General features: G+C 33.8%; 4 protein-coding genes and 1 long non-coding RNA gene across 7 annotated transcripts; 3 read left to right on the forward strand and 2 right to left on the reverse strand.

The window, feature by feature from the left end:
- Nucleotides 1-375: 375 nt before the first annotated feature.
- LOC123207160 (beta-galactosidase 16-like) lies at nucleotides 376-6121 on the reverse strand. 3 transcript variants are annotated; one of them, XM_044624442.1, is made up of 17 exons: nucleotides 5830-6121; nucleotides 4700-4795; nucleotides 4503-4615; nucleotides 4351-4417; nucleotides 4171-4263; nucleotides 3940-4083; nucleotides 3761-3855; nucleotides 3530-3635; nucleotides 3355-3439; nucleotides 3145-3263; nucleotides 2864-3028; nucleotides 2607-2788; nucleotides 2437-2528; nucleotides 1866-2179; nucleotides 1480-1587; nucleotides 1135-1280; nucleotides 376-946 (listed from the first exon to the last, which is right to left on the reverse strand). In XM_044624442.1, exons 1-17 carry the CDS (start codon nucleotides 6010-6012, stop codon nucleotides 670-672), a joined length of 2385 nt encoding a protein of 794 aa, XP_044480377.1. In that variant the 5' UTR covers nucleotides 6013-6121; the 3' UTR covers nucleotides 376-669. The 3 variants fall into 3 exon arrangements, with proteins under 3 accessions (XP_044480377.1, XP_044480378.1, XP_044480376.1); XM_044624443.1 differs by having other exon boundaries at nucleotides 1866-1958; nucleotides 2070-2179; nucleotides 2607-3028; XM_044624441.1 differs by having other exon boundaries at nucleotides 2607-3028.
- LOC123207161 lies at nucleotides 1173-3351 on the forward strand. The gene is made up of 4 exons (XR_006500226.1): nucleotides 1173-1305; nucleotides 1859-1943; nucleotides 2815-3054; nucleotides 3154-3351. It is a non-coding gene; the product is annotated as an uncharacterized LOC123207161 (long non-coding RNA).
- Nucleotides 6122-6316: 195 nt separating the features above from the next.
- On the reverse strand, nucleotides 6317-11774 carry LOC123207171 (beta-galactosidase 16-like). The gene is given in 20 exon segments (XM_044624458.1): nucleotides 6317-6530; nucleotides 6612-6963; nucleotides 7029-7174; nucleotides 7255-7362; nucleotides 7475-7579; nucleotides 7682-7791; nucleotides 7865-7956; nucleotides 8036-8217; nucleotides 8289-8454; nucleotides 8543-8657; nucleotides 8740-8824; nucleotides 8897-8976; nucleotides 8979-9004; nucleotides 9127-9221; nucleotides 9357-9500; nucleotides 9581-9673; nucleotides 9764-9830; nucleotides 9921-10033; nucleotides 10187-10282; nucleotides 11473-11774. Coding segments are annotated over 20 exon segments (2445 nt in total). The 5' UTR covers nucleotides 11632-11774; the 3' UTR covers nucleotides 6317-6419.
- Nucleotides 11775-12935: 1161 nt separating this feature from the next.
- On the forward strand, nucleotides 12936-16701 carry LOC123207170 (proteasome subunit beta type-3-A-like). The gene is made up of 7 exons (XM_044624457.1): nucleotides 12936-13091; nucleotides 13199-13380; nucleotides 13485-13592; nucleotides 14534-14623; nucleotides 15063-15147; nucleotides 15919-16013; nucleotides 16339-16701. The coding sequence occupies exons 1-7, from the start codon at nucleotides 13086-13088 to the stop codon at nucleotides 16385-16387; spliced, it is 615 nt and encodes a 204-aa protein (XP_044480392.1). The 5' UTR covers nucleotides 12936-13085; the 3' UTR covers nucleotides 16388-16701.
- Nucleotides 16702-16834: 133 nt separating this feature from the next.
- On the forward strand, nucleotides 16835-18434 carry LOC123207169. The gene is made up of 4 exons (XM_044624456.1): nucleotides 16835-17029; nucleotides 17323-17491; nucleotides 17631-17731; nucleotides 17835-18434. The coding sequence occupies exons 2-4, from the start codon at nucleotides 17394-17396 to the stop codon at nucleotides 18347-18349; spliced, it is 714 nt and encodes a 237-aa protein (XP_044480391.1). The 5' UTR covers nucleotides 16835-17029; nucleotides 17323-17393; the 3' UTR covers nucleotides 18350-18434.
- The last annotated feature ends 3841 nt before the right edge of the window (nucleotides 18435-22275 follow it).

Raw genomic sequence — 22275 nt, forward strand, 5'->3', positions numbered from 1 at the left:
TAGAAATCATATTGTTGCCAGAGATAGGGATGCACATTTGGTGATGTACTTTCCTACTTTTTGTATCATAGTCAATGACAGTTTGCTTTACTCATTTTATTAAATTACTTAAATTTACCAGATTCATATTTCAAAATTTTGCCATTTTCATTGAGCGAGAACTCCTGTTTTATTGATATCAACTTTTTTTTTATTCATCAATAAAAGGTTATGGCCCAAAACTCAACTAGTAATTAAAAATAAGTATTCATTTATGCAATCTAACTAGTTCTTTATATGCATTATCACTGTAATCAAGGTTGATGCATCTCGATATTAATTCATAATTTCTTTGCATTTATGAATAAGAAGTTACGGGCAAATTCAAATGCTCATTCATCCTGCATATTATTGGTGTAGAACTCATTATTTAAGCACATTGTGCATCAATCACGAGAGCTTGGGGGATGCCTGGACATGGGTCTCCACCAATATATTGATTTGAATAGGGAACAGAACATCTTCGCTTCCCCAGACAAGCTAGACATAGTTTTTATTTTAAAAAAATCATGATGAAATTAGAAAAATAAAACATATTATGTACTACTTTTACCATTAACTTCAGTATATATGCATGATATATATATTCTTGAGTTCTGCAGGCATGGGACATGTATGAGTAGAAACTGTTCATGTATTAGGTAAGTTTTGAGCTGGCAAAATGTTCCTTCCCTGAGGACAACTAAGCTGAGCTTCAGGCCTTTGCTGCTTCTTTATATTAGTGTCTTCTCTCTGGTTTTGTCTTACCCAGGAACTCACCAGGGGCAGCTGTGAGTTGTTCGCTTGCCCATACACTTTTGTGATTGCAACAGTGTCTATAGTAATTGCAAGAGGATTACCGGTTTCTTCCTCTAGCAGAACAAGTTGGTTTTTGGTGCGTTCAAGAAAAGATCTGGGTACATGGTACCTGAAAATAGTGTCATCGATAGCATAAATTTCATATTATTGGGAAATTAACTGTGCAGGACAAGGTACTAGCTATCTTAATGGACTTCTGTAAATGGAAACTTGTTTTGTATTTATTCATGAAGTGTTCAGATTTCACAAGTTATAGCATAGACTCTGCACATATTGACACTATATGTACTGACATACCATGCCTGTGAAGGATTCCCTTTAGGGGTTTTGAGTGAGACCCAATATCTACCTATGCTTATGCCATTAACCCAAGCTTCGCCCTTTCCCATAGAATTAAGATTCAATGCAACAGGATCGTTGCCTGGTGGTGTGTCAAATACAGTCTGCGAATCAGCATCAAAACAAAAGGTTAGTTTTAACTACATTTGCATTTGCCTCAAATTTCTTCTAAAAGGATTTAATAGAAATGGATCATCCATGTGCTTTGATAAGGTCTTCAACAGTAATTTGGATTATCTTCTTTCTGCACACTTCACACGAGGCAACAAATGAACTAAATATCATCAAAACCTAGTTTAATACCTTATACCATGTGAGTTGATGACGAGTAGAGTTTCTGAACCTTCTCCATTGAACATTTCTTGATCCATGTTTTCTATAAATTTGTAGCTTCTCTCCTATTAGCCCAACCTTAAGTTTTAAAAAAAAAAAAAAAAAAAACAATGAATCTGATATGAGTAGAAGACTGAATAAAATTTCACTGTCTTCAAAGTCATGAAAGATGTTAAAAGTTTGCTGCATATATATTAAGATCAATCTAGCCAAACATGAATAGTAGCCATGCTTAGAGTTATGGTTCTATGTAGATTACTGAATTTGAAGTGATTAAAATAAGCTAGGGCGAAACTATGAAGAAATGAGTGCATAATCTTCGGTTGGCATTTGGTTTTGGCGGCTACAGGCAGTACCTGATATCCCCAGTTGTAGTTGGTGAAATATTTGTCCTGAACTCTCACACTTCGCAATCCGGCCACCCTACGCTCAAGGTATGCTCCTGAATCCTTTAGATAACATTTTAAACCACTTTGATGATTCTTGGGTAAAGTTGTTAGCCTCTTAATACAACAAAATCTTTGGAGAAGAGAAAAGAAGAGAATTGATAGAAAAAATACCGGCAATCCGACTGTTGCACTCAATAAGGCAATATCATTCATTTCATAATTCAAATTAATAGTATGCTCCAGGATGAAACCTGGATTGTCACGACTTCCATGTGCAGATCCTAATGAGCAGCAAATTGAACCTAGCAGTTAGATTTGTAAGATTTGAAAATTTTGCTTATAAAGAGAATTTTCTTTTCCAGAATTTTGAGAAGAGCTTATGTTATTTGCACATTTTCCATGTCAAACTTTCTGGAGAATATATTAGAAGATGAATAGCAAATATGATATGCAGTTAGAAAATCAAGCACCCAGATTTGGAATTCACTTGAAAAATTTCAGGAAAAACTGTTTATGGCTACCAGAGAAAGGAGTTTACCAGTGAATTCTCCATTTACGAATGCATGCAAAACATGGCCATTGGATTGCACATTTAATATAGATTGAGCATCAGATGAATTATGCTGAAACCTGCCATTACAGAAGATATTCTAAACATTATGAACGTATGAAACCATTTTAGTCAAATAACCCCTACTTTAGGATTACCTGAAAGTGTACCAAAGATAATCAGTTGTATCCTTTGTTGTGTTCATGTGTTCTAACAATGTTTTTGCTCGTAACGAAGTATTGTCGAAGTTGGGGATAGCTTCTCTGAACTCTTTCCATGATTCCATTGAATCTAACTTCTGTCTGAGTGTCATTGATCTTGTATTGGATTGTGTGCTCACCTGTTGATATGAGTTGTATCTGTTAGTGTTGATTTTGAAATGCCAGAATCTGAGCAATGGAGATTTGAGCCTTACCTTAGCTGTATTGAAGGCTGCATTTATGCAATCTGGTAGGATGCTTATTGATTTTGAAGGCAGTTCATAAGAGGAATTCTGAAAAACAACCATGCTATTTTTTCTGTCATCATTATTTACTAGAAACGCAGCGCATTTCCCTGAATTTCCTTTGAAGACGTAGGCCTGAAAATGCAGACCCAGATCATAAAGTAAGTCATGGATTAGTCTTACAAATTAAGTGATAATATTACAATTGAAAGAAAAAAAAACTCCATGGAGTTCTTATTCAATGTTCTTACTTGTTGCAGTCGACCCAAAGGAAAACTTGTATACTCTCCAGTAAGTAATGGCTTGGAGCATAGCTTTATTGCAGCATGTAATTCCTTGAGGTGACCCCATTTTGGTTCCCTGATCAATCCTGAAGTCATAAACTAAAAATGTTTATATCATTTTTAAGTGTTTGAATACAGTTAAATCATGAAATAAGATTAAACTTTACAGAAACACACCATACTCATCAAGAGGAGCTTGATCATAGTAACTTGTCAGCATAAATGAAGATGCTGTTCTTCCAAAATTGGTTCCCCCGTGATACTGCAATCGAAATCAAAATTACTTTATGAAAATTTTATGTTCCATTTTGTAAGAAAAGAATAGTATGAATTAATGTAGAGATTACTGTACCATGTAATAGTTCACATAGCTTCCATTTTTGGCGATGAAGAGTGCAACATGAAATGCAATATCTTTTGCTGATCTCAGGTATGGCTCTGTGCCATATACTTGAAAGCTTCAAATAAAATTAAGCCATTAGACACTCAGCTGAATGTAAAATTTTATGCAAAGAATACAGAAACATTAATTCTACAGCACAATATTGATTTACATGACGAAAATTTCACTGTAAAAACGTACAAACTTGTCCAGTTCTCTGTCCAAATTGCTGGTTTATTTGGTGAATTGGGTCCTTTCCATGTTTCTCCACATCTCATTCCATTACATGTGTTGATCTGCAAATTCCAGATTATAATGCATCAAAAAGAAAAAGTGCACCACTGTAAAGATAGCAGCAATAGAAACAGTCAGAGACTAACCACAGGATCAGGAGCATCATCTTGCTTGCACATCACCCAAGGTGCACCGGTTTGAAGGCCTACCGCCATTTTTGCAGCCCAACGAACATACCGTGGTCCTTTCTCATGGTAAGCTGGTTCTACTATGCCATATTCATTCTCAATCTACATGCATAAATACACCTTCACTCTAGGTCCTAAAACTGGCATACACAAATAATTTTACAAGATTTTGCTGTAGATTAATTAAACCTGTGATAATATAATTGGCCCGCCTTGTGAAGCAAACAGATTCTCGGATTTCATCAAGCTTACTATCTTTGTTACAAATCTTTGCATGTGATTCTGCCATTAGCCAAATTTGAGGTCAATGGAGATAGAATAACTGTTGAGAATACTCATCAAGTAGTATTAAATATTAATTTGTTCTACCTTGAATGGCTCATTGTCTGATCTGAAGACAATGCCTGGAACATCATGCAGCCAAAATGGCAGTCCCCTGCAAATTAAAGCTCTAAGATATCAACATTTTATACTTTATTTGGACACATAATTTGCGAAGCTTGTTGTCAGAGATGCTTTACCCGTAAGTCCATTCACCCTCGATGAAGGGACCAATTCTTAAGCAAGCATATAGGCCTTGGGATTGGATTTCTTTAATGAAACTTACAATATCCCGTCTTCCACTGAATTCATACTGCCATTAATTAATAGTAAATTAAAACCAGAATAAATGTTTGTTTGAGAAGTGTACAGACAAATCTATATTTATAGAGTTTACCTGGCCTTGTTGGGGTTCATGGAGGTTCCAAAATACATAGGTTTGTATAACGTCTAGTCCTCCTCCTTTGGCTTTAGCTATCAAAGATGGCCACATCTGATAACACATTTGTTTTAGTAATAAAATTACGAGCAATACTACATGAATACAAAATAGATATACGGACGATATGTCATCATATGGTTGGATATTATTTTATTTTTAATTCAAAATTACTCAATCACATGATAACGTATCATTTGTATATCTATTTTATATATTCAAAATATACCCATATAATTTTATTGCAAAATTATCATACCAATACGTGTAATTTTCCAATATTTTGGAATTTATAATGGAATATATAGCCGCCATTCCTAAAGCAAAATAAAATAGCTTCAATTCAATATAGGCTAGATTCAAGCTGAATTGAGGTTGAGTTCGATTTGAGTTTAACTACAGTGTCAAGCCATTCAAACTTTCAGATCAATTCAATATTATAGTTAAGAAAAAATAACTAAAATGATATTATTTTAATACATGTTAATTAAAATGACGTCATTTTATTCAATATGTATCAAATTATTTTAGACTCGCGAGCTTAACAAATTGATCATACCTTAAACTCGAGTTTGTTTGAATTAAACTTCTTTCAAACTCGTTCAAACCAAGTTTATTTGTTTGGTACGTAATTTATTATTTTCAGCCATAAAGTCCTAAGAAGTTGAGTACAATTTCCTAGCTTTCAAGGCAAACTTCAGCGGTGATTGCTTGCTACTGGTTTTTCTTTTTCATCTTGTGATTTGAATATTTTTTTTTCCTCATTGGTGAAAATGTAAAACTGATAAATTGATTTTTTTTTTTAATTAAGTTCTTTCTTTCTAAGCATGGACATATTTTCTTTATTACTCAACCAAAACTATTATTTTATTGGATATTCAATCAGTTTTTTTTTTTTTTTAAATTTTAATGCTAACAAATTCGTGAGAATTTCTTCCCAAGACGACATATTTTACACCTACCCAGAAAGTCAAATTTGAATGATTCTATAGTTCTTATTTATGTCCATCATGCTAGTCTGGCTTCTGAATTTGCAGAAAAGAAGCTATCTAGGTAGACGAAGAAGAGCAGAAGCTTAGCATTGATACCTGAGGAGTACTGCGAGGATAGTGAATAGAGCCTGAGAAAAGAATTTGACGTCGGCCATTTATGATTAAAGATCTTCCATCATATGTTACTTCTCCTCCTTCATGGCTGCTGAGGCCATTTGCTACTGCCACCCTTAAAGCAAACCACCAACACAACACCGAAAACAATTGCACCATCCCCATTTCACTGTTTCTGTTCAGCTTCTTCTCGGAGATGAAAATGTTTTTTTTTTTTAAGTTTCAGAGCCTGATGAGCTTCTGATTCTGATCATGCAAAGAAATGACAATGCAGAACCAGTTGGGTTTTGTTTTAGAAGTTATAATTATAACTGCAGGGAGATGGGGAAATAAATAAAACTGTTGTCCATTTTTCTTTACTTGTTGGGTACTTAAGTAATAAATGTACAACAGACGTCATATATGGAATAATATTTATTCTAACAAAATAAAAAATATATATATTTATATATCATAGTTTTTACGTTAAGTAAATGTTAAATAACTAACAAGAAATATTTTTATTACAAATCCAGCAACACAAATTGCTTGTTGAATCCTAAAATGGAAAGCAAAGTATTTTTAATTCTTTTTCAGGTGCATTCTGCATCAACCAACAAAGCTTTATGAATTCCAGGACAAGGGTCCCCATGAAACTTCCAGCTTCCAATGGGTACACGACATTTCCTCTTCCCAAGACAAGCCTGGAAAAAAGTATTAGAAGGATTAATTAGGATTCCATCTTCTCTTTATTGTTTGGAAAATAAATGGAGGAGAAAGGTTACCTCCTCTACAATGGCCTTAGAATTAGAAGAATGACAGCTTCCAATGGCGTAGTTTTCGCAATCACCATAAGGATTGCCAAAGCTGGCAAATAGAATCCTGGAAATTTTCCTTCTGGGAGAGCAACTAAGCTGAACTTCTGGCCTCAGACCCTGTTGCTTCTTGTGTTGCGGTAGACTTTGGTTGTGGCCCCTCCTGGAAGCCACGGGTGGCAGATGTGTATCGGAGACATGACTGCAAACTTTTGAGATTGATATAGTGTCTACTGATATCCCAGGAGGGTAACCATTTTGTTCTTCCAGCAGCACTAAAAGGTTACCAGTAGGTTTCAGGAAAGATCGAGGTACATTATACCTGACAAAATGTAAAGTTAAAACAAAATCGAAAGGCAGATTATTTTCAAACAAGTTTTGTACTACCATGTTTGTGAAGGACTGCCTTTTGGGGTAAGGAAAGATACCCAATATCGACCAATACTTTGCCCATTAACCCAAGCTTCACCTTTTCCCATGGACACAAGATTTAGTGCAACAGGGTCATTTCCTGGAGGTGCATCGAACAGTGTCTGCAAATATTCAGTGCGCCAATGTGGGTTAGTGTGGAGCAATATCTCTGAATATCTAGCAAAATCAGTAGTTTCCATACCTTGTACCATGTTAGGGGTTGATGAGTAGAACTTCCATAACTACTCCATTCAACTTGTCTTGATCCAAAATCTGTGTAAACTTGTAGTTTCTCGCCTAACAGGCCAACCTTCAGAAAATATTCAGAAATACGAGTGTATGATTAAACTGTCAACAGTTTTCAAGTGTTCTTTGAGATAACAGAAAAGTTATACATGAAATGTAAAACATCCTAGACTCACCTGGTAACCCCATGAATAATTACTGAAATCTTTGAATTCCTGTTCACCTTGAATGCTCACGCTACGTAATCCAGCAGCCCTTCTCTCAAGGTGTGCTCCTGAGTCCTTTTTACCAAGAAGAAAACGGAAATCAAATTGAGATCACAGGACATATTAAAATCAAGGAATAAAGGAAATGAGCTTGGAATTAGTAGTGTTGAGAAGTACCGGCAATCCAACCATTGCACTAAGTAAGGAGACATAGTTTGTTCCATTTGATAGAGGAACAGTTTTCTCCAGAGTGAAACTTCCATTTCTGTGACTTCCATGTGCAGAGCCTAAAGAAAATTTTAGATGTAACATAATTACACATCAAAAGCTTCATTTTAAAGCACATGTAAGATCTTATACCAACAAATGCTCCATTTATAAATGCAAGCAAAACATGTCCAAGGGTGGTCACTTTCAGTAATGTTTGGGCCTGGGAGGATTCATGCTTAAATCTGCATAAAAATTTGCACAGTTACAGTAAGATAAACAACTTTCAAGTTTTCTCAACATAAAGTCTTTGCATTGGTTTACCTGAAATTGTACCAAAGATAATCAGACACATCCTTGGTTATATTCATTTGCTCTAGCAATATGCTTGCTCTGAAGCAAGTGTCATCATAAGAAGGAATAACTTCTTTATATTCTTCCCAGTTTTCAGTTGAGTATAAGTTTTGGCTTGGTTTCATTGATCTTGTACCATATTGAGTGCTCACCTATTGAAGATTGAAAAACTCAAATATGGAATTCGTCTTTGAAACAAATGAATTTTTGTACCGTAAATTACCTTTGCAGTGTTGAAGGCTACAGTCTTGCAATCTGGTAGGATACTGATCGACAATGGAGGTAATTCATAAGACAGATTTCGAAAATGGACTGTGGCATTCTGTTTTTTATCTCTGTTCACAAGAAAGGCAGCACAATCTGAACTTTCTTCAAAGATATAGACCTGTGACCAAAAACATTAATTTCACCAGATAAATTACTCAAAAACATAAAAATAAAAAGTACTTGTGGGTTCCTTTACAGTGTTCTTACTTGCTGTTCTTTCCCAAATTCATGGTAAAATTTACACCAGAAATCAGAGGCTTTAAGCACAGCTTTATTGCAGCATGCAATTCCTTAAGGTGACCCCACTTTGGTTGCCTAAGCAGACCTGAATTCATCAAGCTGACAAATTCAGATTGTTTTTGGAGATATAATATAATGTGAATAGAGAAAAAATGAATGACACTTACCATACTCATCTAGAGGAGCTTGATCATAATAACCTGTCAGTACATATGCAGAGGCTGCTCTTCCAAAATTTGTTCCTCCATGATACTACAATAAAACAAAGGTAGAAAATTATGTATAATCTTTGATACATAAAACGAGATGGTTCAGACTTCATACCATGTAATAATTCACATAGCTTCCTTTCATCTTGGCAATGAAAAGCGCAACCTGAAATGCTATGTCTTCAGCTGACCATTTTTTGCTTCTTCACCATATACTTGATAGCTTCACAAACCCATAAGTCTCATTAATCTCTTCTCACTACTACACATTAAGAGGCTATCTAAAAGAGTCATAATAATGATAAAAACGTTAATAGAAATATGAAGCCTGTCTTCAAAGCATACAAACTAGTCCAGTTTTCTGTCCATATTGCTGGCTTATTTGGTGAGTTAGGTCCTGCAAATGTTTCTCCACACCTTCTTCCGTTACATGTGTTGATCTGCAAAAGTAATCTGTTTGTAAGTAATCCAAAGAATATTCTAAATAAGCAGATGCAACAGTTGAAAGAAGCAAGCTGGAAAGTTTTCAATTTGTTGAATCTATCCAAGTAATATTCTTTCAGAAGGAGGCTAACCACAGGGTCAGGAGCATCATCTTGCTTACACATCACCCATGGAACTCCTGTTCGAAGATCCACTGCCATTTTTGCAGCCCACCGGACATATGGGGGCCCTTTCTCATGAAAAGCTGCTTCTATCATTCCATATTCGTTTTCGATCTACATATATTCGACTTCTACAATATGAAAATTCTGTAGCAGATAAAAGAATCAAGCTTATCTGAATGATGAACTAAAACCTGCGATAGTATAATCGGCCCTCCTTGTGAAGCATATAGCCTCTCCGCTTTCATCATGTTTACTATCATTGCTGCATATCTTTGCATATGAAACTGCCATGAACAAACTAATTAGAGTGTTCTTAATAATTTCCAGTGAGCCGTCAATTGCTTCTGATAGAGCAATGATTTGAATGTCAATACCTTGAATGGCTCGTTGTCAGATCTAAAGACAATGCCTGGAACATCATGCAACCAAAATGGAAGGCCTCTGCAATATCATTATAATAGTCTGTCAAGCTCTCTACAAACACAGAATTTTTTTACTTTCTACATCGAGAGGCTTTTAAACCGTAATTACCCATAGCCCCATTCACCCTCAATAAAGGGTCCAATCCTAAGGCACACATATAAGCCTTGTGCTTGAACTTCCTTGATGAACCTCACTAAATCACGTCTTCCATTGAAATCAAACTGCAACTCAAAATGAACCTACATAAATGGATTTTGCATTTTCTCATACAATTTTTTTAATGTCTTATATGAAGGACCTTGATATTAAACATAGTTTTGCCCCTTCTTTATGTAATAAAAGCAGTCAAATTTTTTATCTACTAGGGTGATCACCTGGCCTGGTTGGGGCTCATGGAGGTTCCAAAACACGAGAGTCTGTATCACATCCAGTCCTCCTCCTTTTGCCTTAGCTATTAAAGATGGCCACATCTGAGAATATACATCACATAATCAAAATTGTACTATTAATTATGAGCTATCTGTCCAAGTCAAGAGTGCTCAAAGCTAGAGATGGCAATGGGGAGGGGTGGGGGGGGGGACCTCAATCCCTGTCCCCGTCCCCATAGGGGATATCAATCCCAGTCCCTAGTCCATCCCCTTTATGGGGATAAAAATGATTTTCCGTTCTCTCCTTGCAAAGAAAATTCCCCTTCCCATCTCCTCCAGAGAACCTTAATCCCCATCCCTATAGGGGGTATCAATCCCAGTCTTCGGTCCATCCACGTTATGGGGATGAAAATGATTTCCCGTCCTCTCCTCGCAAAGAAAATTCCCCTTTCCATCTCTTCCCCATTTCTGTAGAGAAAAATCTCCTCCATGTACTCGTAAAGAAAAATTTCCTTCTTATATCCTCTAAACGTAATATAGAAATATTATATAATAAAATTAAGTAAAATTAAAATCAATTAATTATTTCAAATGTCACAAATATAATATATTAATCATTTTAATATGTACAACAAAAACCTAAATAAATTTTAAAAACACAAATAATATAAAACTATAAATATATATTAATATTTTAAGTAAATATATTAATATAAAGAGACGGAGATGGGAACGGGGGTAAGACGAAGAGGAGACACATATATACTTGTTTCCGATTACAGAGATTTTTTCAATTACTGTCTCTATCTCTTTCCTCGTTTCTATCAGAAATTCCCTACTCGCTAAGGTCAAAGAGGGTTGGGGCCTTGAAGTCAGGCTGAAATTGCCACCTCTACTCAAAGCAAGTCAGCTGATTACCAGTGAAACAAACTGTCTCCTTAAAGTGCTTAGTATGGCCACTTTTTAGCATAAGCTTATTCATAAGAACCCAAAATACAAGCAACAGGGATCAAAGCAAATGTGACAGATGAGCTGAGCTGTGTTATCTGGAAATTTTGTTTTCGTGCGTGAGGCTAGTGAGATGGAAAAATATGACTGTTTGGTAAGAAAATGACAAGTGATCCAAGCAGTTGGTTATTGAAAAATTCTGTCAAATGGGTTGGTGATGACTATTCATTCAACTAACATCATCACTAACACCACAATTTCTTCTCATTCTCATTGACATATTGCCATGAAAGAAAATTGTTTACCAGGGACAAACTAAAATGGAGATATGAGATATAACAAACCTCTGGAGTACTTCGAGGATAGTGAATAGAGCCTGAGAAGAGAATTTTATGATGCCCATCAATGATCAAAGATCTTCCATCATAGGTTACTTCGCCGCCATGACAGCCACCGGTTGCCATCAACAACAACAGAGCAAACAAACACCACATCTTCACCATTCCTCTCAGTGAGCAAAGCTTCAATATGCAGAACTTTATCTATATACCACCTGTAGCTTTTCTGCCCCTTAAATATGGAAAAATGAAATATCAATCACCTCTTATAATCTTTCTCTAATGAAAATTTCAACTCTGGGTTCTATATTTGCAAAGTGAAGGCAAAAAAAGGAAGAGAATCTAATAATTAACATATTTCATGGAATTGCTATAGAAATGAGATTTTCTGGCTGACCAACTTTGAATTGCATGAAATTAGGTAGACTAATTTTACTTGTCATATTTTTAATTTACTAAACTGAAACAGGCCATTTTCATATTCATTAAGTTTGGCAGATTGAACCATTTATGTTCTGAATTTACTAGTTTATATGTTTCAAATCAAACACTTAAAGAAAAAACAGTTTCACCACCTCTGCTGATCAAATTCAGACAAAAATGAAAGCTCAAACATGACAACTTTGCTTATAGTCAACCAAAGTATAAAAAAATGAACAAGGAAGAAAGAGGAAATGCACTCACATATAAGAAGCAAGGTTTTCTCTGGCATACTTAATGTGATGAAGTAATAAATCTGAGAATATTTGTGATATTATAGAACTCAAATTAGGTAAGTAAATTCAAATTTTATAATTGTAAAATGAGTATTCTTCTGGTAAAATTACTACTAAATAAAAAAAAATAACCAATTGAATATGTAACTGATGGAAGCTTTAAATTTAATGCTCTATACAGATATAAGGAAGCCACCTCATACCTTGCATATGTCTTTTGAAAGAGTTATTAAGTTGACTCAACAAAGCTACCCTTTAATTTTGATGGTTATCACAAGGGTGGATAAAACTCAAATGAGCATTCTCTCGAGTTTGACTTAAATGAAAAATGATTTAAATTGATTTAGTCAAACTAAAATTAATAATAGTTTGAGTCCGATCCAAATAAAATATAATTTGGCTTGAGTTTGTTCGAGTTCATAACTTAAATTCGTAGTTCATTGACAAAAAAAAAGTTATTTTACCCAATATTAATCAAAATTATATTATTTTAACAATTGTTTAAAATAATTTGAATCGAACTACGAACTAAATTTGAATCAAATCATCCACCCCACTAGCAAATCGAACCAACCTAAATTCCATCTAACTTGAGTTAACTTGGTTTAAAAAACAGTTTAAAAAACAGATTGACCTTCTAAACTCAAACTCCACTTAAATTAACTTAAATAAATTCAAATTTAATCGGCTTTTTAGACCAACCCGAAGAAATTATTATGACATAAAAATAAATAGTCCAGCCCAAAAAAAAGGCCCAACAGAAAAAGCTTGATGAAGAAAGCTAACCCCTGCTCCAAGCTTTGAATCGATTAAAAGGTATCGTCGACTCACATTTATGCCCTACACATACCTCTCACTTAGTTTCTGTTCTTCTTCACTTCAACTTCCCCAAATCAATCTCAAATGTCGGTAGGTTTACGAAAACCCTAATTTTACCCCTTTTCTTTCTTATAGAAAGAGCATAGTTCATATATATTTTTATTGTCAAAAAGTTGTATTCATGAATCCTTGTGCAGATCTTCGAGTACAATGGTAGCGCCCTAGTGGCTATGGTGGGCAAGAACTGCTTCGCCATCGCCAGCGATCGCCGACTCGGAGTTCAGCTCCAAACAATTGCTACTGATTTTCAGCGAATTTTTAAAATTCATGATCGGCTTTATATAGGCCTCTCTGGACTCGCCACCGACGCTCAAACTCTGTATGATAATATAATATTCTTTATATTGTTTTTGTTGTTGTTATTATTATTATTATTGCGGGAATATGATTGATTGTTTTGGTTTGATTTGATTTGATTTGAAGATATCAACGGTTGGTGTTCCGTCATAAGTTGTATCAGCTGCGAGAAGAAAGAGACATGAAGCCCGAAACATTTGCTAGCCTTGTTTCTGCTCTACTTTATGAAAAAAGGTTCTTGTAATATAAACTTTATAGCTTTTATTTTATTTGTTATTATGTTGTATTAGTATTTGGATTAACGTGAAATGGTTGTTTTAGAAATAAGTTGATTTCGGTGTATGCACAATTTAGGTATAGAAGTGTAGCTTTGGGTTTGAGGAAAAGCCTAGAGAAATATCTTTTTAAAAGATTTTAGGGCTCTGCAGGAGTCTAGATATAGAATTCTAGGTTTTGAACTTAAAATTGTTATGAGTTCATGTGATTTCTGATCATCAAAAGAAAAAGGTACAACTTTGTGAGTTGCAGTTTGTAACTCAAGGAAATTGGCGTATTGGGTATTGTTATCATTAAATTGTAGAGATGACAAACTTTAAATGCATTGGGTTTGAACCTACATAGCTGACTCTTTGTCTGTTTATGTAGCTGTTAAAATTCCGTTAATGTGTTTTAACCTTACAGAAAAATTTCTGCTAATCTTTTTAGGTTTCAAGCATAATTTTATTGTTTATCTGTGTAATATCATAAACAACATAGTTAACTGAACTTTTATAGATGAGAATTATCGAGTGAAAGCAAAATATGTTGAAACTTAGCATGCCCTGCTAGATCATTGGGTAAAATTTCAAAGCTTTGGAGCCAGGTGCTTTATTCTTTTTCTTGTAAAATGTTGTCTTGTCATTGCCTGAAACTCGGCATAAGTATGTTTAAGTGCTTTGAAGTAAGCTGGCCCTCCTTTTCAGAAGCATACCAGGGAATTATATGATGTGTTTTGGTCCATTACTTGTATCCTGGATGCAAATTGAGATGGTTTTTGTTTTATAATATGTACAGTGAAATGGCTTTTATTATTATGGTATTGGTGGCATGAGTACCTTGACTTTGAGAGAGAATTACTGAATGTGCAATTTATTTATAGAAGTGTAAAATGAAATTATTGCTGTTTTTTTTTCCAGGTTTGGTCCATACTTTTGCCAACCTGTGATTGCTGGATTGGGGGATGAAGACAAGCCCTTTATCTGCACAATGGACTCAATTGGAGCCAAGTATGTTAATTATTATTATTTTTTTTTTTTATGTTTTCTTTTTATCATGGAAATGCTGAGTTTTCTTGACTGCTTCAAGTGTTTCTATTTTATTTATGGTTTTCTTTATAAAGGGAAATGAAAAAAGACAGAGTCTTTTGCTAAATGAAAATGTCTCTCATAAAGTTATATGTGAATTTTGGACTTGGAGCAAACATGAGCTAGGTTGATGAATTTTTATGCTGTTAATTGGATTTTGACATGACTAATCTTAATAATTATGGATTCTTAATCTCCAAAAATATTGCTTCATGTAAGCAATCATTGGAGGGTTCTCTATCTAAACCAATATGAAGTTCAATTTAGAATGAACAGATTTTCAAAGAATCGATTTAAAAGCTTTAATGTTGCACTGCCAGTATTTCTGTTTTTCACTTTTATGTGTCCCCTCTCATCACAGGGAGCTTGCTAAAGATTTTGTTGTTGCTGGTACTGCTTCAGAGTCCCTTTATGGTGCATGTGAGGCAATGTTCAAGCCTGACATGGTTTGTAACTTGACATGCCCTTTCTTCTCATTTTGGATTGTGTTTCCTCTGTGTATGTCATTTTTTATGCAATAGCAACTTGATTGATATGCTTGAGAAGGGAATCTGTGCAATCATTAGGGATATGGATGCTGTGTTTATATCTTTGTGTCCACATTTATCTATTTTAAATGGGCAACTTCCATAAACACAATTGTTATAGCAGCTATAAAGATGATGAATGAAAAGTTATGTATAGTGAGATCCTTGAGTTCCAAACTTTTTGTATGTTTGTTCCTATCTTGAAAAGGTTCCAAGAGTCATTAGCCTATTGATAATGTCATAATACAGTGGAAAACTGAGAAGGCAAGACAAAGATTTGGTTTGAAAGTGGAAAATTTATAATCCTTGATTAGAATTGATAAATTTGGAGTGGTGGATTTTGATGTTGAAGTGGATTAGAAATGGGGGATCGAAGATGAGTCTAATGCATAAAGTTCATTTGTTATTGGCTAAGAGGATAATGCTTAAATAGTTGGTTTACATGGCACTGTAAAGTCTATGTAGTCTGAATTTATGCTGTTTACTTTAACTTAAAACTTAGTAAGTTGAAGAACAGATGAAATTAAGAACTAATGTTTCAAGCATTCTGCTTATCAGTTTGAATGTACTTATGTACTGTGGCTAGTGATTTTGCAGCAGTGACTCTCCACATGAATGCTCTCCTTTATATGGAATATTTTGACCCATACAATAAATGTTCTACTCACGCTTTGGTTAACTCTTACGCAGGAACCAGAGCAGTTGTTTGAGACTGTATCTCAAGCTTTGTTAGCATCTGTTGATCGTGACTGTCTGAGTGGTTGGGGAGGTCATGTCTACATTATGTAAGCTTTTTAAGACGCTTTTAGTTATCCTTTGCAGTACCTTTTATTTTTCGAGAGTGAGAATATTTCCTAATTGATTGTGATAATACTAGAAGTATTGAGCTAGATCCTGAAAAGGAGTCTCCTGTTTCATACTGAACCTTGCTTTAATTAGCTTGCTATAAGGCTCAGTTGGGGCCACTCTTAGATTTTGAAAATGTTGGATTTTTTAAATAGGAAAACATCTCCTGCTGCAGAGTCTTGATTGAATATATTCTAACATTGTGCTTTAGTGTAGTTAGACGTATATTTTGTCATTTTTTAACTTGTCAGGCTCTTAATGCAGAACACCAACTGAAGTCAAGGAAACAATCTTGAAGGGAAGGATGGATTGATCTGCTTTGATAATGCTCAAGTCAACTGTTCGTGTTCAGTCCCCAGTTTTTCTTTATGGAAACCTTAGACTGCGGTTGAACACGAACCAACTTCTTAGTTTAAGGCTGTTATTTATAGAACTCGAACTGTTTTACTCATATTTTCAGAATGAATTGACAAATTTTCTAATCTAAATCCCCATGATCATCATCTCCGGCCCCCAATGATATGCATTTCTTTGGAAGAATGTGAATTTTCAATATGCATGGGGGCTTGTTACTCCTAAATTACTTTGAATTGTTGAATTATTTTTCATTAAGGATGTTTACATCGATGGTACTTGTGTTATGATTCAATGATTTCTTTTTCAGTACTACAAGCAATTACAGTAGTGTAAGTTTTATGCTTTTATCTTTTCAAAAGGCCACTAAAATCTTCTCTAGAAGGGGACGTTTAAACCATGGTTGCAGGAAATGAAATGATGGAATCATAAACTGTTATTTTATCTCAAACTTGAGGAGGCAATCTAAGCCGTAGATTGGGTTTAAAACTTTTGCAAGGCAGTTACTTAACAGAGGTTGTGTTCTGTCTTTGTAACATAAACCTCCAGTTACCCCCCATCGGTTTCTTTTGTCCACATCTTGTCTTGAAGACCAAGAACGGTAATGTTCCTAACTATATTGCTAAAATATGGTGAACTGTCCTGTTTCTCTTCAAAAGAGTACTCTCTCCTCTCTCTCATGCACGCTCATATAGATCAATTTCTTTCAGAATTGTGCTTTGCCGCCGTGGGGTGGTTTAATATCGGTGAAATCTTCATTTATCGCGTAAAAGGAGAACTGGGCACATTCATAAATAGTTAACTCTTAAAGAAATAGAACATAATATAATCCTATGCATATTATCTTCTACATTTGAGAAGTGAATAAATTATACTTTTCCTTTCATGTTGCAGGCTGTCCGGTGAGATAGAGAGCACAATCAGCATCTTACAGAAGCAGCCTCGTAAATCTGTGAAGTGATTTGATGGGTAATGTAATCGCTTCATTTTTCTCTGGATTTGGTCAAGTCCTTGGCAATCTCTTTGGCGCCCCACTTGATTTTCTTGCCGGAAAGTCTTGCAGGTAATTAATTCAAACTTATTAGGGACACACTGCATTGTCATGCTCGTGCAGGCTAATTGAAGTAACCAGTTGGAGAGGAAATCTTTTAGTTTTATTTATTTTCTTGTTTATGGATTTTCATTTCACTGGCATGGTTCAGTTCAGTTTGTGGGCCAACATGGGATTTCATCTGCTACATCGAAAATTTTTGTCTTGCCAATCTGCTGAAGTTGGCCATAGTGCTGGCTTTATTATACTTGGGTGAGTTACATTACACTTACTTGCAAATTTATCCTAGCCTGCCCTAATTTAAATTAAAAATTCATAGTTTAACTGTTCTTGACTTGTTTTATAAAATCTGCAGTTCTCTTGTTCTTCTATCTTTTATACAAGCTTGGAATCTGCTGGTGCATTGGTCATAGCCTCTGCAAAATGGTGTGGGCATGCTTGGTTACCTGGTTCTCTTTTTGGGAATATTGCTTCACTTTCTTGTGTGTTAAGCTCATAAAATTCAAAAGAAGAAACCAACGCGGCAGAAGGAACATTTTTGAAATAGGCCAAACAGATTCTAGTTATGAACAAGAATCTTCCAGCAGTGAAAGCTTTTCATCAGATGATATACCCAGAAGCAATTATTCATCTCGCCGAGGGAGAGATTACAGGGAAGCTCACCGAAAGAAGTCTCTGCGGCCAAGAAGCTACCGTGTACAAGTTGGGATTAGTAGAAGAAATGCAATACAAAGTCATAGAAGGAACTCCTTGAAGCATCACAGCCATGGTAGCCAAGTTCATGATCATATAAGGGTAACTCACACATCAAGGTTTGTTAAGAAAGGCAGAAGCATTAGGAGAGGAGTTTATGGGAGTCAAAAATGGTAAATCTTAAATTTATTTTGATCCTCAGTATAATTTCTCATGAAAATATTAACTATAAAAAATAAAGCAAGAATTAAATTTCCTTTCTCCCAAAGTATCTGACAGAACATGAGGCAAGAGTGGCATCCCTCCCATCCCCTAAAATATCAAGTTCCATGGCTTGTGGTTGTGGTGGGTTTCCCAAACGTCCTGTTACATTAGATACAGCTTTCCCACATAGTTGCCTTCTTTCAACAACCCACTCGCTTGTCCTGAGACTACACCCTGTTATTTGTTTCAACTGTGACCTCCTTGGAAGTCTATTCAACTTAAGAATGTGTTTGCTTCATATAATATTTTATTACACAAAATAAAATATAAATTATTTAAAAAATTATCAGATATAAATTATTATCATATTACTGGAAATCATTAGAATTAGTAAAGTATTAAAACTTTTAAGTAAAAGTTAACTTTGAAAAAATGAGAATATTTTGTCCAAAAATATTAATAAAGACAGAGAATTGTAACAAAATTGAAAATAAACTTGATAATGTTTAAATATCTAAAATAGAGATGATAATCAAATTATTATTTATATTATCTATCACATTACCGTAAACTTTAAACCAAACCATCCCTTAATAAAACCAAAAAAAAATTATATGTTGAAAAGCTATTGTGATGAAGCAGAAGTTATGCAAAAAAGGAATTACCCAGAGTTGAGGCAGTGATGAGTAGATACAAAAATGGGTAATTCCACTTTTGGGACAAAATATACTACACGGACTCAGGTTTATCTTATTTAATATAATTAGTACGCTTCCGAAAATGATAATTCAATTCAAGTGGAATTTCTCGTTACAAAAAAACAAAAAGAATTACCACTTTTGCAGGAGGAATCCACTTTTATTATAGTATATCAGTTAGAGATGGCTCCATTTACTTTTTCCTACGTTACTTCTCTATTAAGAAAGCTTGAAAATTATTCCCACAAATGATCAATGAATATTGTGTACGGCCTTGCACACTGTATAATCACAAGCTCAGTCTCACCACCATATCCATGATGATCAAGTAGTGGTGGCTCTTCCTAGTCAACATCCTTATAATTCAGAGTGCATAACAAATTGGCTTCAAGTTAAAAAAGATTTGCCCAATTTGCAGCAGTGAAGTTTCACCACGTTAATGTATGTGGTTGTAAATAATTAACATCAAATTCTTTACCTGGAAGCAATGGTAAATTCAGAGGTATAATATAAAAAGGGTAACAATAAAAATATATGTATCTATTTTTTATATATAAATATATATATATATTTATATATGATATGATATAATTAAATAATTTTAAATTAAATATATAATTATCCTTAATTATATAATAATATATAAATAATTATATATTCAAAATAAATATACATAATATTATTTAAGTTTGAAGTAATGACCATTCCTGACCCCTTGTAGCCGACCCTGCATGTCAGTGTTACTTGTATCACTAATTCTCATTGAAAATATTTAACAGGAAGAAGTTTTGAGAAGAAATGGTTTCCAGATGAATAAGAAAATTGACAGCCCACATTAATGGAGGGCTGCGAGACCATTAACATTTCCCAGAACGACAAACTGAACTGAAAACAAGCAACACAAGAAAACACCAACTCCAACAAATCCGAAAAGAAATCCCACCGCCGCCATGGAGCCTCGAACATTGTTTCAACCAAACTAAGGACTTCCCACAAAACAATAATAAATAAATGTTTCCATCTTACATAACCATCAACTCAAAAATCGGCAAGTGGAAAACAGAAATCTTTTGTAAGAGCACGCGAGGCTTGGAGTTATCTCCCGAAAACGACGAGTGAACCTTATTATAAAGGACAAAAATTGAGGGCGAGCATGCACCATGTTTTTTGAGGTTTAATTGACGGTGGATATGGGGAGGCAGAAACGACATGTAGGACCGGGCAAATCGAAATGGGTTGGGTTTGATTTCTAGATTCATTGAATTTTGTAATTATGGAATAGACAAGAAACTTTTATTAATTTTTTCAGGCTTTTCACATTTTGATAGTGCCATCTGGATGGCTGCTTCATTTGTGGGAATAGTCAAACCGTAATTGAAGGAGAAATTTGTTTAATAAATAAATTAATTTTATTAGTTGAGGGTACCCTTCAAGAATTTATTACAAAATAAAAGTTTTCCCCAAAAAAAAAAAGAACCTTTTATTTATGAGAGGAAGAAGGCAATACCCATTGCTTGAAAGTCCACTGAAAACTAATCTACTTGAATTTAGTCCTAATCTATGAGTTGATCATTGTTTAATTCACAAATTAAATACCCATTAGGATTTAGGGGGACCATATTCCTTAATTCACAATAACGAGAAGACTATTTTCCAACCAGATTATGTTAAAATGACAAGTTTTTTTCTTTAAAGTCGACAAAAGACAAATTATTGCCTTCTTCTGGGAACATCTATTAACAAATTTTGTTTTTCTTTTTAAGGCAAAAGAAAGGAAAACACGAAATTACCCTTATTACTTCATAAAAAACTATTAAAATTAAATGTCACTTTGCCTTCAAAAATTTATTTGATATATTTTTCATCATGGTTTATATTAATTCTAATAAAAATAAATTTTAACCAGTTCGTCAACAACATTAATCTTCAATTATGTATTTGATTTAGATAATATTTTATTATCAAAAATAAAATATTAATATAAAAATAGATTTTTTGAAGATTATTATATATAAATTATTATTATTATTATTATATTTGATAAAAATAAATAATTATTATGTTTGGTTAGAGATAATAAAAGAATAATAAAATATTATTTTAGTTAAATAATATTAGATATAATTATTATAGAATATTTTTCATGTTACTTACTATATTAATTAAAAACGAGGATATTTTTGTTCTAAAAAGTTAATTAATAAAAAAATTAAAAAATAATAAAATAAAGATTATATTGATAATTTTTTAATACATGAGATAAAGTTAATAATCGGATTATTTTTTATATTATACATCACATCATATTGATAACAAAATATTACTAAAAAATAATAAAAAATATTAATAATATTTTATTATCAAATAATATAAATAATAAAAGATAAATTATCTGAATACTCATTTTATATACCCACAAGTGTTAATCCTTTTCTTCCACCTAATGCAAACCAACATGAAGATCAAGAACATAATTAGCCGATCTTCTTGTTTCTCATGTTCAACCACTCCAACGTCCAATTAATCACTTTCATGTCACAATGTGAAGTATCCATGCAGTGAAATAATGAAGAGTTCTCTAGTTCTTAATCCAACTTAGGCCTAATTCCTTTTTCACTCTTTTCCTTTTCATGCTCTTTCAAATAGAAGCAACATCTCTCTACCTTTTTGAATTAGCATAAATGTTTGATAAACAACACGAGGCACCCCATCCCGGGGTTCCATCTCCAAATATTGTTGAAAAGAAATTCTTCCAAGCTCAACATTATTGTGAATAATGTGTGCACCATGCGAAGATGAAGATGGGAGACCTTGAGTCATCATGGTGGTGTTTGGTAATGTTGATGGTAGCGTACAAGTGTTGTTGGCTCTTGTAGTTGTGAGAGAGTTTGTATTAGTGTTAAAAAAAACATATTAAAAAAATAGAAATAAAACAAAAAAAACCGATAAAAGATTGAATAAAAAAAGAAAAAAAAACTAATAATAAAAAAATATTATAATAATATAATTATAATAAATATTTAAAATTAAATAAATAAAATTATTTACTAAAAAACTTAAATAAAATTAATTTTTATTTAAAAACTTGTATTGGAAGTTATGCATAACGTCATATAATTTCTCTTCATCGTGTGAAAAAGTCTTTTCGATCCAATTAATAATGGCTAGTCCATGTTCAGTGTATTTCAATTCTAATCAATG

Source organism: Mangifera indica, unplaced genomic scaffold, assembly GCF_011075055.1.
Source record: "Mangifera indica cultivar Alphonso unplaced genomic scaffold, CATAS_Mindica_2.1 Un_0064, whole genome shotgun sequence".
NCBI lineage: Eukaryota > Viridiplantae > Streptophyta > Magnoliopsida > Sapindales > Anacardiaceae > Mangifera > Mangifera indica.

Excerpts from the sequence above, each read along its gene's own strand:
- LOC123207169 (XM_044624456.1), top strand. The coding sequence starts at position 17,394 with ATGGGTAATGTAATCGCTTCATTTTTCTCTGGATTTGGTCAAGTCCTT. Across the intron at positions 17,492-17,630 it reads CTTGCCGGAAAGTCTTGCAG|TTCAGTTTGTGGGCCAACAT; the intron begins GTAATTAATTCA and ends GGCATGGTTCAG. Across the intron at positions 17,732-17,834 it reads GCTGGCTTTATTATACTTGG|TTCTCTTGTTCTTCTATCTT; the intron begins GTGAGTTACATT and ends TAAAATCTGCAG.
- LOC123207170 (XM_044624457.1), top strand. Across the intron at positions 13,381-13,484 it reads GCCACCGACGCTCAAACTCT|ATATCAACGGTTGGTGTTCC; the intron begins GTATGATAATAT and ends TTTGATTTGAAG. Across the intron at positions 16,014-16,338 it reads GGAGGTCATGTCTACATTAT|AACACCAACTGAAGTCAAGG; the intron begins GTAAGCTTTTTA and ends CTCTTAATGCAG.
- LOC123207160 (XM_044624441.1), bottom strand. The coding sequence starts at position 6,012 with ATGGGGATGGTGCAATTGTTTTCGGTGTTGTGTTGGTGGTTTGCTTTA. Across the intron at positions 4,264-4,350 it reads CAGACAATGAGCCATTCAAG|AATCACATGCAAAGATTTGT; the intron begins GTAGAACAAATT and ends GGCTAATGGCAG. Across the intron at positions 1,281-1,479 it reads ATCAACTCACATGGTATAAG|ACTGTATTTGACACACCACC; the intron begins GTATTAAACTAG and ends GCTGATTCGCAG.